Raw genomic sequence first — 17,541 nt, 5'->3', positions numbered from 1 at the left:
TGTCATTCTTACAACCAAGAAATATTTGAAAGAATTAATTTTTAAAGACACAGGAAAGCTTATACCTTCAATGTTTACAAATGAGTGGCCATTACTTTAAAAGGTAAGGGGAAGTAGGTCATTCTTTTTCAAACCTTGCTTCCCTGGCTTCCTTATGTCTCAGCTAAAATCCCACACTCTGCAAGAAGCCTTTCCCAGTCCTCCTTAATCTTAGTGCCTTCTATCTAGGACAACCCCCAATGACATAGTTCGCATGTGGTCTTCCATCTTGGGGGACACTGTTTGTGCCTTTCTTTGTATCCTCTGGGCTTACCACAGTGACTGGCACATCACAAGCATTTAATGCATGCTCATTGCTAACTTTTCGACCTGACTATAAGAAAGCTAATTTACTAAAGGTTTTCTACTGTCCCAGGAGAATTATCACAGCCCTAAGAGTAATCTAAACCTAGTGTGACCTGAAACTTTTCAATGTCTTCAGATCTGTGATTTCAGTGATGAAGGTACGCCTTTCACCAATGCAGATCACAAACCTTTCATGTTTTAGTAGATAAGTGTTGCTGGGCCACAAAATTCACTCTATGGTGGCCAACCTTGTGAGAACGAGCCTTTCTGAACTTAGGTTGGTCCTCAGCTGACAAGTCTGACAAGAACCATACTCAAAGCTTTCCAGTTCAGTTAGTGTTTCTGCAGACACGACCTTCAAGAAACCAGGGTCACCTCTACACAGTAATGGAAAAGGCCCACAAAATTGGAGGAGGACTTTGGTAGAGGATAATACCTGATTGGTAAAGTCACGTTATTAAGATAATTCTCCTGGATCAACCTTTCATAATAAAGTGATGAGATATCTGATTTCATTGAATAATTGTCATTCTACAGGGATTATGGACTGATTGTTGCTATAAAACTATAGTAAAAAAAAGAAAGAAAAATTTAGTATTTCAGCTTGTCAGTTTAATCTATTCAATTTGTAAATTGGTTATTCAGCTGTAGGTACACTTTAAATTGCGCAAATATATATTAAAAGTTGAAAATGAATAAAATTTTAAAAAAATTAATGCAAATTAGCTACCATTATATTTTGAGGACATATTGACTATGATATATTTATACAAAATATGCCATAAACTGAAGTTATTCAACAGCATGCAAAAACAGTTTTGGAAAAAGGTAAAGAAATGATTTGGGGAATAAAAAGTCCAAATTTAGGGGGGAATTTTATTTTTTAAACTAAAGTTTTAATATGGTAATTGTCCAGGTCAAGAGGACAAGAAATGAAGTGCTATCTTCCTTTTATGCTTTCAAGAAAAAAAAGTTCCGGGGCAGCTAGGTGGCGCACTGGATAGAGCATCGGCCCTGAAGTCAGGAGGACCTGAGTTCAAAGTCGGCCTCAGACCAAACACTTGACACTAGCTATGTGACCCTGGGCAAGTCACTTAACCCCAATTGCCTAAAATTTTTTTTAAAAAAAGACAAAAACAAAAAAAGTTCCCTGACCAAACATTATGTTGAATTACCAAATGTGTCAGTATGTGCCATGGCCACAATTAAATGAAGTTACTAACATCCATCAAAACTAGAAAATTATTAAATGAGAAATACATGAAAAATTTCCAAATTAGTAATTTACTTAACACTATTGTTATTCTCATTCAAGTCTGTAGTAGTACTTGTGACAGATAAAGTGATAAATTTGAGAGGTAGCACAGTGTGATGGATAGCCACCTAGGTTTTGGCAACAAGAAAACTTAGATTCCAGCCCTACCTCTGGCAGAGAGTGGACTGTGTGATCCTGGCCAAGGCTCTCAACCTCTCAATGCCCCTGGAAACTGAGAGTATCAACTGCAGAGAAGGTACAGAACTGCATTCACAGAGGGAATTTCTCATCAGGAAATTCCTCTACCAAGAAAAAAAGTCCTAAGTCTAGACTCCCCAAAAAGGCAACAAATTATACTTCTTTGTTTTGTTCTTAAGACTAAGAGTTTTTTTCTTAATATCCACTTGTGCTAATAGTTCCTAATGAGTACAGGAAGCTTTAGTGAAGCTATTAGGTTGGAACTCTTCAGCAGAATGAGTATCTAAAATGCTACATTTTAATCTATTCAGCCTCAGGACACTAAACTGGTCACAAATGTTAGTACTATACTTATGGAGGATGGACTATTTCCATATACAGTATATTACATAGAATTTCTTTCAAGTTCTACATAGAGTCTTCTAAAAGAAGTATACAACATATCACAATGTCTTGCTGACAATGAATATGTTTGAACTGAATCTATCCTACCACTAAACAAGTAATTCTTTAATATCATGAAAAATACCTAAAGACAAATAGCTATCTTTCTTCAAGGAATAAAAGACTGAGGCAGGAAGGATGAACCTTAGTCAATAATCAGTGTCAAAATAAACACTAGATATTGGCTGCCTCCATACACCAAACACATACATCCCTGAAAAGATGCCTGTGGAGCCAAATTCAACATATGGGAAACCTGATCTCCCAAATACTGTTCACAACCCTCTACTTCCTGGTCTCTACCCTAAAAATTCATACTCCCTTAAGCTGGGGCCAAAAAGCTCTCCTTTTTCATGGCTCTGTTGTACTCCTTCCTTACAAATATCTGCAGTCAAACCTCTTATTCCAGGGTTTATTTCCCTAATGTTATCTTCTCTTGGCTTTTACCTTTTATTCTTCTGTGGCATTAATTACCTGCCAAACTAGCCCTCCCAATACTGATGCAAGTTGGTAGCAAGGAGCCAGTGACAGCAGGAAACATTAGTCTGAGTAGGGAAATGCTCTTCTCTACAGTGCAAAATTGGACTCTTTCAAAAACAAACACACACTTAAGCTAAGAAGAAGCAAGGCATAGGCAAAATATGGATTTGCGTGTGGTATTCTGGGAAGATAAAGGTTATAAATTACCCAAAACAGTTTGAAACTCTGTGTTAGACCATGTAAAACCATATACTGTCTCAATTCCTACTCCAAATCACATCATACTGAAAATCTTGTTAATCCAAATTTAACTTAACAGGTAGTACATCTACTTTTATAAGTAACATAATGGCCAAATTTCATCCACTGCAGCCTCTTAGAAACTCTTTCAAAGAAGCCACCACCACATTAGCCCTCACTACGTACTTTGGCTTTGTCGGCTTGCTTTTTCAGTTCTTCCATCTCCTTCAGTAAATCACTGTTCTTCCTCTGGGCTTCTTTCAGGGTTCCCTCAGTATCCTGCAGAGCTTTCTTCAGACTGAGCACAGCTGCTTCGTGTTCTATGACTTTCTCAGAATTGGCTTTTTCATGCCTTGCCTGGAGGTCCTGGCATTCGCTATGGCTTACCTCAATTTGCCTTTCCTGCAAGAACCCAGAATGTTGGAGTTCAGGCCACTAAGCCACACATGAGATAAGAGCACCGTCTGCCCCCCACTCCCCCACCAGCAAATGCTCCCACTTGTTCTCCTCTTACCAGATCTAATACTTTGTTCTGTAATTCCCTCTTTTCTTCCTCATGCCTTGCAATTACATTCTGCTGATCCTGCTCAGCTTTCAGAGTTGCCTCCCCAATACTTTTCTGCAGAAAAGCGGCTTCATCATTTGCCTTTGAAAGCCGTAGCTGTAATTCTTCCACAAATCTAGAAAAAATTGTCAGACTTTTGATAAGGATTCAGGAGCTAACCCTAACACCATCCACAACTTCTAAATATTAGGTGTGGAAAAGTTGTACCATACAAACATGCTGCAGTTCAACATGAGTAGCTAATGATTTCATTAGTGGAAATGATATTAAAGAAGAGGCAGCTGCACCATGGACCTCTTCCCCACAACAGATAACGAAGCTCTCCCTTTGGGTTGTCTTCCCTACTCAAATGGGAGCTGCTGGAGAGCAGGGGCTGTCTGACTTTTCTGTTTGAATCCCTAGCTGCTAACACAGTGCAAAAAGTAAGTGATTAATAAATGCTTTATTCATCCACGCATCCACTGACAAGGAAAAAAACAAAAAAGCATCAAGTTTCAAAAACTTCTTTGCACAAATATATTTTACCTTTTGTTAAATCAACTCCAAAGGATTCTACAAATAACAATGAAAAATCTTGCTTTTCCACAAAAGTATCAAACAGTAATATTCCCATTTCACAGATTTTTAAAAAAGAGAAAAAAATTCATCTTTCTTATAATGTAAAGGCCACACTGTAAAGACAGTGACAGGTGCCCACCATAAGAAGGATGTTGAACTTCTAATATACCTGGAGATGTCTGCTTATCTAATCATTATTTTAAGACATATGAAGCAAGTATTATAAAAAACACAAATAATGTGAGACTCAACATACTTATCTTTCAGCCTAAGTTCTTCATTCATTCTTGTCAACTGGGAAGAATTATCTCCCGACATCTTCATGACTTCCACAATTTCACTTTCTAGTTTTTCCTTTGCTTCTACTAACTGCTGTTCTCTTTCATCCTTCTCTTTAAATTTCTTTTCCATATCTGAATATAATAATAATAGTAATAACAGCAACTACAACAAGAATGAAAAACTTTCAAAACGTGTAGAAAGCTAGCGGGAGAAATCAAAAGCACGTGGGAATAAAACAATGTCCACTTCATAGCTGTTTTCATGTTTGCAGGTGGAGTTTTCTGAAAGACACTCTCCTTAAGTCTATGAAAGATGAGTTTATGACCATCCTTTCTAATCTCCACCTTCTGGATTTTACAAGAGGCCTCAGCCAATTCTCACCACCGCCCACCCCCTGTATTTACCTCTGAGAATAGCTCCCATTCACATTGAGCATATTTAAATGTACACACTTGTTTGCACATTTTCTTTCCTATTAAAATGGGAGCTCCCTGAGGACAGAGATGGAGTTTTTGCCTTTCTTTGTATCCCCAGTGCTTACTTAGCATAGTGCCTGACACACAGTAGTAACTGCCTAAAAAATGCTTGGTGACTGACTGACGTAATACTCTACAATTACAAAAAGCAGCCATTTTATCCACCTCTGCAAAACATAAATTTAAGAGCACAACAGTGACTTGTTCTTGGACTATTTCTAAATGAACTTCATCCAACAAAAAAAAAAGATAAGGATAATAACAATAACAATTCAAGTTCCCATAGCACTCTGGAGGTGTACAAAACATCTCACAACCACCCAACCACAGTTGGAGAGGTAGTAAAATATAGAATTTATAGCCCAAAGGGACCTTAGAGATCATCTAATATAACCCATTTATTTTACATATTTAATGGAAAGGTTATTCAATTCCCCTCAAATGATGCAGATGGTAAGTAACATCATTGTTCTATAAATCAAACTCCAAATGAATAGCCCTTTCTACTACTACATCATGCTGTACCCTCATCATGATCAGTATTTGAAAGAGAAGGAGGCAGTGAGGAAGGCTCAGAGAAGAATGGGGACTAGCCCAAGCGCACAACAGAAAGTGTCAGAGATAGGACTCAAACCCGGGTCCTCTGACTCTACCGTATGAATCTGTGTGTGCATTTTTTGGGTTGTTTTTCAGTCCTGTCCAATTCTTTGTGACCCCAATTGGGGTTTTCTTGGCAAAGATACTGGAGTGCTTTCCCATTTCCTTCTCTAGCTTCTTTTACAGATGAGGAAACTGAGGCAAATTGGGTGAAGAGACTTGCTCAGGATCATACAGCTATTAAGACTGAACTCAGGAAGATGAGTCTTCCTGACTTCAGGCCCAGCGCTCTATCCATTGTGCCTACCTACCACAGTGTGTCCAGGCAGGCACACATTTCGATATAATCTATGTGTAATTGTATTGATGTAGGAATTCTTTTTCGCTCACATGGACCACAAGCGACAACCACAGGCAGCCAATATTAGAGGCCTCTCACATGCCTTAGCCACTACACTACTGAGAAAACAGAGGGCCTCCTCTAAGACAGCCCCTGATGGGCAGAGGCATGACCCCACACTGTTCTACTTCCATGATTCAAAACCAGGAAATTCCTCTCTGACAACAATCCCTATCCTTAAATTGCTCCCTCTGCTCAATCTTTCTAACCCTACTCGGTATCTTCATCACGACCTTCTGTCCTCTATGGTCCAGCTACCTAAGATTCAACCCTTGGATTCCTTTCCTGTCATGCCAATTCTGCACTGCTGAGGCAGAGTGAAGATGGCAGAATAAAAGCAAGCATCAGGGCCCAGGTCTCTCCTCAGCAGAGCTCTATGTCATGCATCAGACTGAATTCTGATTGGAAAATTCAAGAAGTCAGCAAGTCCAGGGAAGCTTAGGGAGATAAGACTCCAAAAAGAGGGTCTGGGTAACAGAGTATGGCCACAGCCATCCCAGAAAGCATTGTAGCACCCAGAGAGTGAAAGAGAGCCAAAATATAACACCAGGAAGAGATCCCAGGGAATCTCTGAGCAAGCAATGAGTATAAGAACAGGTGCCATCTAACAGTTCTGTCACCTACACACTCAGTAGGGAGTCAGATCCAGGGTGGAAAGGAAGAATTGGAAGGAACCCAGAAGTAACTGGCAATTTCATCGTTCTGAACCTACAGAACCTCCCAGTCAGCCAAAAGTGGTTGAATCAAGTAGCAATATGCTGAAACTCCCAACCAAAAACAAGCCAATAGGTCCAAACCTGGATCAGAAACTTGCAGAATTCAGACCCAGAGGGCACTAAACAGACGTTGTCCTGAGAAGCACCGAAAGCTTACTGACTTCTAGCGAGAGGTGTGAAAGCAACAGAAGGACAAAGGACAGAAGTTCAGGCCAGACATCCTTCCCTCTCCCCCCACAACTGTGCAGAGCCTTAATATAAAGTCTGGAGTCAAGAAGTAGGCTGGAAGAATGAGCAAACAAAAAAAGCTCCCAACCATAAAGAGCTATTAGGACAGGGAAGCTCAAGACACAAACACAGAAGAGAATGACTCAAAAACATCTACAAGCAAAGCCACAAAGAAAAATGCTGCTTGGATATAAGTCCAACAAGAATTCCTGGAACAGTTAAGGCAAGAGTTAAAGGAAGAAGGAAAAATTTCTCATTTATTTATTTAGTTATTTAGTTAGTTAGTTTTTAGGCAATTGGAGTTAAGTGACTTGCCCAGGGTCACACAGCTAGTAAGTGTCAAGTGTTTAGTATAAGGCCGGATTTGAGCTCAGGTCCTCCTGACTTCAGGACTGGCGTTCTATCCACTGCACCACATAGCTGCCCCCCAAAAAAATTTTTTTAAAGCAAACAAGAGCAGTAGAGGAAAGAATGAAAAAAGAGGCAAGAGTCAGGGACCAAAGATATGAAAAGAGAATTAAGAACCTGGAGAAAAAGGTACAAAATCTTACTGGAAAAAATAAGTCCCTGAAAATTAGGACTGGCCAAATGGAAGTTAATGACTCCATGAGACATCAAGAAATAATGAAAAATTCTGGACTGCTCCCACCAATCCACTTTCTGCACTTCTAGTTATCTGTTCTGGAATGCTGGAAAATATTAGACAACCCACAGATTTATGTTAAATAATCTGAAATGGGCCATCAATGCTGCACAGCAATCCTTTTAGTCTTTTCTGATTAGCTTTCTATCACATCTCTACAAAGCAGCTATTACCAGACTTTGCCTTTCTCCTCAAATATGCTACATTACCTTCTCCCTATCCCTCACAAGAAAAAGCCTTACTTTACTGACAAAACAAGTCATCTCTCATGGGCTCCTTCTTCCTGTTCCCACCCCATACACACATCTCAAAACTCTTCTTTATTGACTCCTATTAGAATGTGAACTCTCTTGAGAGTGGGAACTGTTTTACTTTTCTATTTGTATCTCTAGTATCACAATGCTGTGCACATATAAAAAATGCACTCACTGATTCTCTTCTCCTATAAAGAAGTTGCAAAACTAGCTCCTGTTGATCTAATTCCCTCCCTTTTCTTCCATGAACATGCTCCATGGATAATTTCCCCCTTTCTCCCCTTCTATCTTTCCATAAAAATTGGCTCCTTCCTTTCAATCAGTCTCAAGTCTCCCTTGACCCTTAAAGAATTTTCACTTCAATATCATCTCCTCAAACTGTTGTCCTCTATCTCTCTTCTTTTCACAGTCAAACTCCTAGAAAGTATTATCTATATACCTGGCCAGCCTTTCAAGACATCAATCTATTGACTGCTATACCCAGTGGTCTTTTCCAAATTCTATTCTTTTGAATTCTCTGAAGCTTGTGGTACTGCTGACCACTCTCTCTTCAGGGTACTTTGCTGGATTCTGTGATGCTGCTTATCTCTTGGTTTTCCTCCTACCTGCCTGAGGATTCCTTCTGTCTCCTTTACTGGATAACTATCCTCAGATCAAGTGAGTGCAGTGATCCTCTAACGACTCTTTCCTGAGCCCTTTTCTGACCATGATATTCCTTCATCAGCTCCCAAACATTCAACTATAATCAGACAACTCTCAGATACAGAGACCCAAGCCTAATTTCCCTCTTCAACTCCATTCCCACATAACCAACTGCTGAACATATACATCCACCTGGATGTCTGAGGCATCTCAAACTAAACGTGTCCAAAATGTGTTTCATATTCCCTCACAAGACTGTCTCTTCTCCAAATTCTCCCATTTCTGTGGAGGGCATCGTCTAGGTTCATAACCGTTGTTATCACCTTTGATTCTTCTTCCCTCTGCCAATTACCTGCCACATCTATCTCATTCTACTTTTTGATCTCCTTTGCTGGATCTTCATCCAGATCACATCTATTAACCATGGGTGTCCAACAGGTATCTCCTCTCCTCTTCTTCCTCTACACTATTTCATTGAGTGATCTCATCAGCCCCATGATTTCAATAATAATCTCTATGTAGATGATTCTCAGATCTACTTACCCATCCCTAACCTCTTTCCTAATCTCCAGATCTGCATCTCCAAGGGCCTAATAGAAATCTCAAACTGGATGACCAATAGACATCTTAAACTCAACACGTCCAAAATTGAACTCATTATCTTTCCCACTATATTTTCTCCTTTCCTAACTTCTCTGCTACTGTCAAGAACAGCACCACTGTCCAAATCACCCATAGGCTCACAACCTAGGTGTCATCCTCTTTACTCTCCTCTCTCCCCATATGCAACTTATTGCCAAGTCTAATTTTACCTTTATGACTTCTCTCAAAAATGCCTCCTTCTCTCCTCTGACTTAGCCACCACTCTGGTGAAGGCCCTTTTCACCTCACATCTGAACTACTGCCCTAGCTGCTGGTGGGTCTACCTCCCTCAAGTCTCTCCCAACTCCAGTCCATCACCCACTCAGCTATCTAACTGATGTTCCTAAATTTTAAGGCTGACCGTGTTAACCTTCCTTATTCAATAAACTTTTATCTATTCCTTATCACCTGAAGGATTCGATATAAAATTCTGTTTGGCACTTTAAAGTCCTTCACAAGCTGGTTCTCTCCTACCTTTCCAATTTTCTTACACATTAATCTTCCCCATGTACTCTGAGATCCAGTGACACTGGCCTCCTTCATGTTCCTCATGCAAAGAACTGTATGTCCACATTCCAGGCACTGTCACACTCATCCCCTATGTCTAGAGTGCTCTCCCTTCTCCTCTCCACTTCCTGAATTCTTTCAAGTCCAAGCTAAAATCCCACCTTCTACAGGAAGCTTTTCTCAATCCTCCTTAGTGCTAGTGCCTTCCACCAACTAATAGAGAATCTTCAATTTCCACTGTCAATATCTTGTTTGTCTCCCCCGTTAGACCGTCTGCTCCTAGATAGCAGCAACTGTCTTTTACCTTTCTTTGTATCCTTTGGCACATAAGTAATCGACAGCTGCTTCTTGACTGAGAACCATCATCTCTCATAGCTGGTCCCTTTTTTCTTCTTTACATTCCTTTTAAAATGTTCAAAGTTCTCAATGCCTCACAGACTGCTAGAGCCAACTGATGGCTCTTCACATTTAGTATATTTCCCTCTCCAACTTATCCTGATATTCCCAACACATAGATTGGACCATGTCATTCCCCACCTCAAAAATTTTCTACACCTCTTTATTTGCTGTAGGAAAAATAAAATATGTAATCCTTAGCCTGGCTTTGAAAGCTCTTCTCCACCAGTCACTCCAATCTTCTTTCATAAAATTCTCCTTTACCCACTCCATATTCCAGTTAAACTGTTGGCTGTTCCCTCAGACGACACTGATCTCCTACCTCAATGCCTATGCACAGGGAGTCAGCCAGCTCTAGAATGCATGTCTTCCACATATCCCACTCTCAGAATCCATGGCTTCTTTCAAAGCACAACCTGAGCCGTTTGCTGAGAGCCATTCCTACTCTCCTGTTAAACTGTTACCACTCTCTTTCTCTTAAAATTACTTTCATTTTGTACATCGCTGTATATATTCTATACCCCAACAGAATGTAAGTTCCTTGAGGAGAGAGAATGCATTCATTGTTTTCTTTTTATCCACAAATGATAAGAGTGCCTTGTGCCTATTAGGTGCCAGATATTTGTTGAATTAAATTGATCCTTGGTAGATTATCTTTGAGAGATATTGTGCAAGAAAATAACATCACAATGGAGCCAATCTGTTCACGAGTTTCTCTAAACTTAGCTGGATTAGTCCTCAGATGACAGTGACATAGTCCATCCCTAGAACGCTCTATGAAATCTGACAGTATTTGCACTGCTTGGAAAACCAGTGTCAGCTACATGACACAATGAGGCACCAAACTATAAAAATATCTACATGCACAGAGAATTCCTCTATGCCACCAAGAAGGCTCTACTTGCACGTAGCTACGTATTAAAAGGAGGGAAGGAAACAAGCAGGTATTAGCATTTACTGTGTGCCAGGCACTGTACTAGGCAGGACCTCGTATTATGAACCCCATTTTACAGTTGAGGAAACTGAGACAGAGGTTACATGACTTGCCCGGGGTCATACAGCTGGAATTTGAATTCTGGTCCTTCTGAGTCAAGGCCCAGTGCTCTGTGTCCTGTGGCACCAAGAGATGCCACAGGAAAGACCATGTAGTAAGTCAGGTTTGTAACCCTGCTCAGCAAAATCCAGTGTTCAATGCTCTGTTCTGTTTAGTCTAAAACAGTAAACAATAATGGTTTCTTACCTGACAAGTTACATTTCAGTTTCTTCAGATCAGAAGACAGAGCACTAAACTGTTCTTCTTTTTGGTGTAGTTTATTTAGCGTTTCTATTTAGGAAAGAGATTCCCTTCAGATTTATGGCTCACCTTGTCTCATAAATGTCACTCAAAAGGGAATCTTCAAAAAGAAACCCTGGCATCAAGATTTGCAAATAAAACCATGAGAGAACAGATGCAGAAACAGACTGAAAAGGCCAACCGGCCATAAACAAAACGTCGGCCTCCAGGATCGAATACAAAACGCTCTGGCTGGCATGCAGACACCTTCCTGGCCTACCCGCCCTCTGGCCTGCCTGGTCTTCTTACACTTTGCTCGCCACCATGTACACAGGCTTCCCGCCTGTTCCTCGCTCTACCTCCCGCCTCCAAGCATTTTCATCAGCTGCCTCCAGTCACAGGCACAGGCCTGGAATGTTCTTCCTCATCTCTACCTTCTACCTTCCCTGGTTTCCCCTTCGAGGGTTGGCCAAAATCCCACCCTCTGCAAGAAGCCTGTTTTGGTCCTCCTTAATCTTAGCATCTTACTTCCGAGACTACCCCCCACCAATCCTTCGATCTATACCTTATCTATAACCTGTACCTGTACTGCATATAACCTATAAGCTATACTACATCTACACCTACAACTATGCTGTAGGTAGCTGTCTCCAAGTTGTCTTCCCCATTAGACTGTGAGCTCATCGAGGGCAGGACTGTTTGTTTTTTACCTTTCTTTGTAGCCCTAGTACTTAGCACAGTGCTTGGCACATAGTAGGTGCTTAATAAAGCTAGCTGACTGACTGACTAGGAAGTGCAAAGGCCACCCTACCATCCTCCCTTGGTCTCTTCTCCCTGTCATGGAGCAGAAGCTCCTTTCCCTACATCAAAAAATTTTCTTAGGGAAGGATCTGGAACTTTTTTAGGCTAAAAATTACTGGTAATGCTTGATTAAGGTCTGATTTTCCCCCCAAGGTTATCTGCATTTTAATAAAGGATCACAGAATATTAGAGCTGTAGGGGCTCTTAAATACCATCTAATCCAAAACTCTTAATTTTACAGATATGACAACTGAGGAGCAAAAAGAGAAAGGTCTTATTGCCAGTTGAATAATTAAGGGGGGCAAAAGAACTTAGGACTTGTACTATATAATACCTGAAAGCAAAGGAATATTTCAGGAAACAGCAAGCCAAAACAAGTATGTTTTTGTGGGATGGGTGTTTATGATTGTATGTTTAGGCCTTCCCACTTCCTAAAGTCTCAATAACTAAGACTTCAATATCAGCCTTAGTTGCAGTATTTATATTGTCTCTGAGGTTATTATTTTGCTCACATGTTAGGAAAACATACCTTGCATTTTTTGTTGAATATCCACTGATTCCTCTGAAGCATCCGCAAACTTTTTTTTCTTAAATAAAAAAGCAGAAAAAGAAAGAACTGAATATTTAAAATAAAGAACAGATTTAAAATAAACAAACTTGATTTCTCCTTCCAATGTAATCTAATTAAAGCAACATTTTAGTTGCAAATTTTGCAACTCTGATTTCCTGAATGTAAGAACAGACTGTTACTGCCATTACAAATGACCAGCTCTTTCAAGCCTATATACAGACGACACAACATTTCGCACAGTGCCTGGCACTGAGTAGCTGCCTATTAAACGCGTGTTAAGACTTGGGGCGTTTTGTACCACATGATCAGTCCACCTTGTTGGGTCATGCAAATAAAAAGGTAAAGGTCCTAGTGCACATGAGGGTACTGAGAGAAAGACTGACTGGCTATGATCTTATCCTCCTCCTCCTTATATAGCAGTTCTTCTCAAATCAGAGAGATCGTGGGGCCTGAGAACTTGCTAAAGCAAATGCTTTGTGATTTTTTATATATGGCATTTCCTAAAGCCAGGACATTCTTTTCTAAAATAAAGGTTTTTGGGGCAGCTAGGTGGCGCAATGGATAGAGTACCAGCTCTGGAGTCAGGAGGACCTGCGTTCAAATGTGGCCTCAGACACATAAAAACTCACTAGCTATGTGACTCTGGGCAAGTCACTTAACCCCAACTGCCTCACTTAAAAAAAAAAAGTTTTTACCAGTCTTATGGTCAATCTCAAGATTTCATTATATCTGAATAAAATGACTGACCAGTACCTAAAACTAAATCTACTGCATTAATGAAATATGTTTAAAGACGGCTAAAAATCTTCCTTTTATCTAACTTTTCCTATCAGTCAAGGTCATAAAAAAGAGAAGATGCAAACCAAAAATTCATCAAAGACAATAGCTTCATTAGGGAGTTCCAAACTTACAGACTGTGTTTCAAAAGTTTGTTTCCTTTCTTTCTTCTTTTTTTTTTTTTGTGAGGCAATTGGGATTAAGTGACTTGCCCAGAGTCACACAGCTGGTGAGTGTCCAGTGCTCTATCCACTCCGCCTCCTAGCTGCCCCCAAAATGTTTGTTTTCTTAAGACCACTTCCCTCTAACAATGGCATAAATAGCAGTTCCCAGACCCCCCAAATTTAACGGCACATGTATCATGAAGGGTAGAAGGCAACACTATTATAACACCAGTAATTAAATTAAAAAACCCAATATAGGCACATATACATTATACACAAACATTTTTAAGGTATCTTTAAATTCTAATGTGGAAGATAATAAGATGACTAAAGAATCTGTCGGGCTCCTAATGGGGAACGCTGGGCAATTGTTCAAAGGCTTTAGAGACTGTGGATAGTGGCGCTTTACGATTTTCCTCAATGCAAGTGATTATTAATCATCACACGTCAGGGTCCCTTTTTGCCTCACAAGCAGAAGTGAGAAAGAGAGAAATAAATTTCCTAAGATAACTAACGAAGGAGAAAAGGGATTAAATAAGATGTGTGTGTATATGAGGGTGACTACCAAAGTAGATACTGGAGCTGGAGGAACTGCCAAAGAGAGGAGAAGCACTGCCTGGCCAAGTTCCATCTGCTGTTTGGGATTCTTCTGTTCCCTGAAAAAAAGTTGAGTTCTGCTATACTGTAGAATAAGGGATGGAGAGTAATAACCAAGGAGGCTGGGAAGAGAGGTTGAGGCCGAATTGTAAGAAGCTTTAAAAGCCAAACAGGAGTTTTCACTTGACTCAAGAGCAGATTTTAGAGTAATAACACGGCCAGATCTGCATCAAAAGAAAATCCTTGGGGCAGCTAGGCGGTGCAATGGATAGAGCACTGGCCCTGGAGTAAGGAAGACCTGAGTTCAAATCCCACTAGCTGTATGACTTTGGGAAAGTCATGGAAGGAAGGAAGGAAGGAAGAAAGAAAGGAGAGAGAGAGAGAGAGAGAGAGAGAGAGAGAGAGGGAGAGAGAGAAAGAAAGAAAGAAAGAAAGAAAGAAAGAAAGAAAGAAAGAAAGAAAGAAAGAAAGAAAGAAAGAAAGAAAGAAAGAAAGAAAGAAAGAAAGAAAATCCTTTTGGTAACTATTTGAAAGATGATTGGAGTGGGGGAAATAATAGGCACAAAGTAGTAAAAGGCATTGCAACAGTTTAGGAAAGAGATGATAAAGATCTGAACTAACATGGTAGCTGTATGAATTGAGAGGAATAGCTAAGAGATACTGTGTGAGTAGAGACAGCAAGATTTGGTAACAGATTTGGGTAAAATCAAATAAAAATAAATAAAAGCAAGTAACTAATTGGATATGTAGGGTAAGGGGGAGGGAGGAATCAAAGACAATGACAAGGTTGCAAAACCTGGGAAGCATGATGGACAGGAAGCATGATGGAAACCTTGGACAGGAATGGGGAAGTCTGGAAGAAGGGTGGGTTTTGGGAAAAATAACGAGTGGTGTTCTAGACACGCTGAGTTTGAGATTGTCCTGTAACATACAGTTTACAATATCCAAGAGGAGGTGCTGCAGAACTGGAACTCAGGGGAAGAGAAGAGGGCTAGATATATAGATCTGGGAGTCACTGTATAGAGATAATAAATTTATGGAAGCTGATGAAGGAACAAAGAGAAGAGGGCCTTGAAGAATACCCACAATGAGGAAGCATGATGACCCAGCAAAGGAGACTGAGTGGTCAAGAATAAGATATAGGAGAATCATGAAAGAATAAGTAGTCTGGGGAAAAAAAGACCCATACAGGAGGGAGTATCCAGGGGAAGAGGGTAGTCAACATTTTACCAAATATAGCAGAGTCTGATAAGGCTGAGGACTGAGACAAAACCATCAGCTGTGGAAATCACAAAACACTCAGTCTTTTTACTCCAACATACTTTTAAGAAATGCAGTATGATGTGCTACATAACGTTCAAGAGGGCCAGGATTCAAGTCCTTCCTCTGAAGCATACTAACTATGAAGATAAAAGGCCAGAACTGCTGGGATAAGATAACTCTCCAGATCTTCACTAAATGTTCTATGCCTGGGAAATCCTGGCAGCTGTCCAGAGCAAGCCCTTTGACCACTAGGGCAAAGGATAAATAACACGTCATTTACATAGAGGGGACACTCCCACATTGAAGGTTTCTAAAGTAAGGAGTCGCTTTATTTAATGGCAACTAAATCTTTTATGAAATAAGAAGAAATTATTTTTTTAAAAAAGAATAGACAAGGAAAGGCATGATACCTACCTCTGGAAGCTGGTTTGTGTTTCACCTATTTCAACTAATCTCTTTTTCTTAAACCAAGGCTTGACAGTAATAAGCAACCAAACAACAAATAATTATGTCTAATTTTGAGTTTTTAAGGAGGTAAAATCCAAAAGTGAACAAGTCCCGAGGCAGACTCATCCACCAAGGTACTTACCAAAATCTGAAGCTCTTTTTCCAAATCATCTTTCACTTGACTCACTTCACTCAAATTTTTCTGAAGATTAATGAGCTTTAACTCTTTCCCTTGTAGTTCTTTTGTTATGTGACTAGCCTAATATGGATTGTTACATGGAATAAAAGCAAACAAACAAAAAAAAAACAAAAATGAAGGAGGGAAAATTATAAATTAAAAAAAATTATGAGAAAGTAAACATGGTTGAACAAAGCTGAAGGAAATAAAGGCATGTGTTAAAATACTTTTAGTGATAAGAAGCCAATTATGAAACTATAATTCTACACAGAATTAGTTAAGATTTCCTAATAACTATTATTTAATTAAATATCAGAAGATACATTAAAGGGTCTGTTGTAGTTTTGTGTTTTTTTTTTTAATTTGTGGATGTCTCCATGTCAGAGATCATGACACCTGACAGAGGACAGCATTTTGTATCATGAAGCAATATTTATTAACAGTTTGAAGTTTTCTAGGTTTTAAAGGCCATTAGGCCAGAGCCAGAAAGCTCAAATCTGAACTTTAAAATGAGCCATGAGTTGTAATTTTTAAATTTTTATTTTGTTTTGATTGAATATCTTTGGTACCATAAGAGGAGATTTGCCAAAAAAAAAAATTTCCTCACCTAATTTCTAGTCACCTTTGGCTAAAGCAATCTCTGAAAAACCTTATTAAACAATAGGGTCTAGTCCCAATTCTGCCATTTAGTATCTACGTGACATCGTCTTTCTGAGACTCAAGTTTCCTCAAAATAGTTGTCAAGCACAAATAAGATGATGTGTAAGAAACAGCTCTGTAAAGTAACACACAAATGTATCATGCAAGTATAAAATATTATTATCGCAAGAAGAATCAGTAAGAAGGAACAGGTAGGAGAAAAACAAAATGCTAGAGTGTTGGCAGAACTAACTCACATGTCAGATGGATTTAGTTTACTCCAATCAAATCTATAAAATTTAGTCCAATCCAATCAAATATGTAGAATTAAATAAACAAACAATATACTATGGGGGCAGCTAGACGGTGCAGTGGATAGAATTCCGGCCTTGGAGTCAGGATGACCTGGGTTCAAATCCAGCCTCAGACACTTGACACTTACTAGCTGTGTGACCCTGGGCAAGTCACTTAACCCCAACTGCCTTGCCAAAAAAAACCCCAAAAAACAAAAAAACCCCAATATACTATGCACATGATTATCACTTAATAATCAAGGTTTTTAAGCTAGATGAAGCAACATGGCATAGTGAACACAGTACTGAGTGCGGAGTTTCTTGTACTTCACGTTTATTAACTGTGTGAGCCTGGGCAAGTCATTTAACCAGTGTGCCTCCCACAACTCCTAGAATATACCACAAAAGGTTTACTACCTACAGACCTAGGTTATTCCCACACCAAGACATGCTCAATCTGATGAAATTACAGTTCCTTTGCATTTGAGCTGCATGTAAGATTTATATAAAATATTAATTTTCTAGGGAATACAGAGGACTCAAAAGTCAATCTCAATATCCTTTAATTTTTCTCAGTGGTGTAGCATAGCATAATGAATGGAATCAGCACTAGACTTTGAATCAGAAAATCTGACCTTATGTAAGTCCCAGCTCTGACACTTTCAAAAGT

At 39.5% G+C, this 17,541-nt stretch overlaps 1 protein-coding gene across 9 annotated transcripts in view; it reads right to left on the bottom strand.

Moving 5' to 3' along the window:
• CLIP1 (CAP-Gly domain containing linker protein 1) overlaps window positions 1-17,541 on the bottom strand; it is a 145,181-nt gene that overhangs the window by 54,882 nt on the left and 72,758 nt on the right. For all 9 annotated transcript variants that reach the window (XM_078154275.1, XM_078154272.1, XM_078154270.1 and 6 more), the window contains 6 exons: window positions 15,904-16,020; window positions 12,472-12,529; window positions 11,109-11,192; window positions 4,342-4,498; window positions 3,477-3,642; window positions 3,149-3,364 (listed from right to left, as the gene is read on the bottom strand). In XM_078154275.1, coding sequence (XP_078010401.1) covers window positions 3,149-3,364; window positions 3,477-3,642; window positions 4,342-4,498; window positions 11,109-11,192; window positions 12,472-12,529; window positions 15,904-16,020 — 798 coding nt within the window. The remainder of the gene's footprint in view (window positions 1-3,148; window positions 3,365-3,476; window positions 3,643-4,341; window positions 4,499-11,108; window positions 11,193-12,471; window positions 12,530-15,903; window positions 16,021-17,541) is intronic.

This window comes from Phascolarctos cinereus, unplaced genomic scaffold (assembly GCF_003287225.1).
Source record: "Phascolarctos cinereus isolate Bilbo 61053 unplaced genomic scaffold, phaCin_HiC Scaffold_4;HRSCAF=312, whole genome shotgun sequence".
NCBI lineage: Eukaryota > Metazoa > Chordata > Mammalia > Diprotodontia > Phascolarctidae > Phascolarctos > Phascolarctos cinereus.
This window is presented reverse-complemented; position numbering and strand designations above follow the sequence as displayed.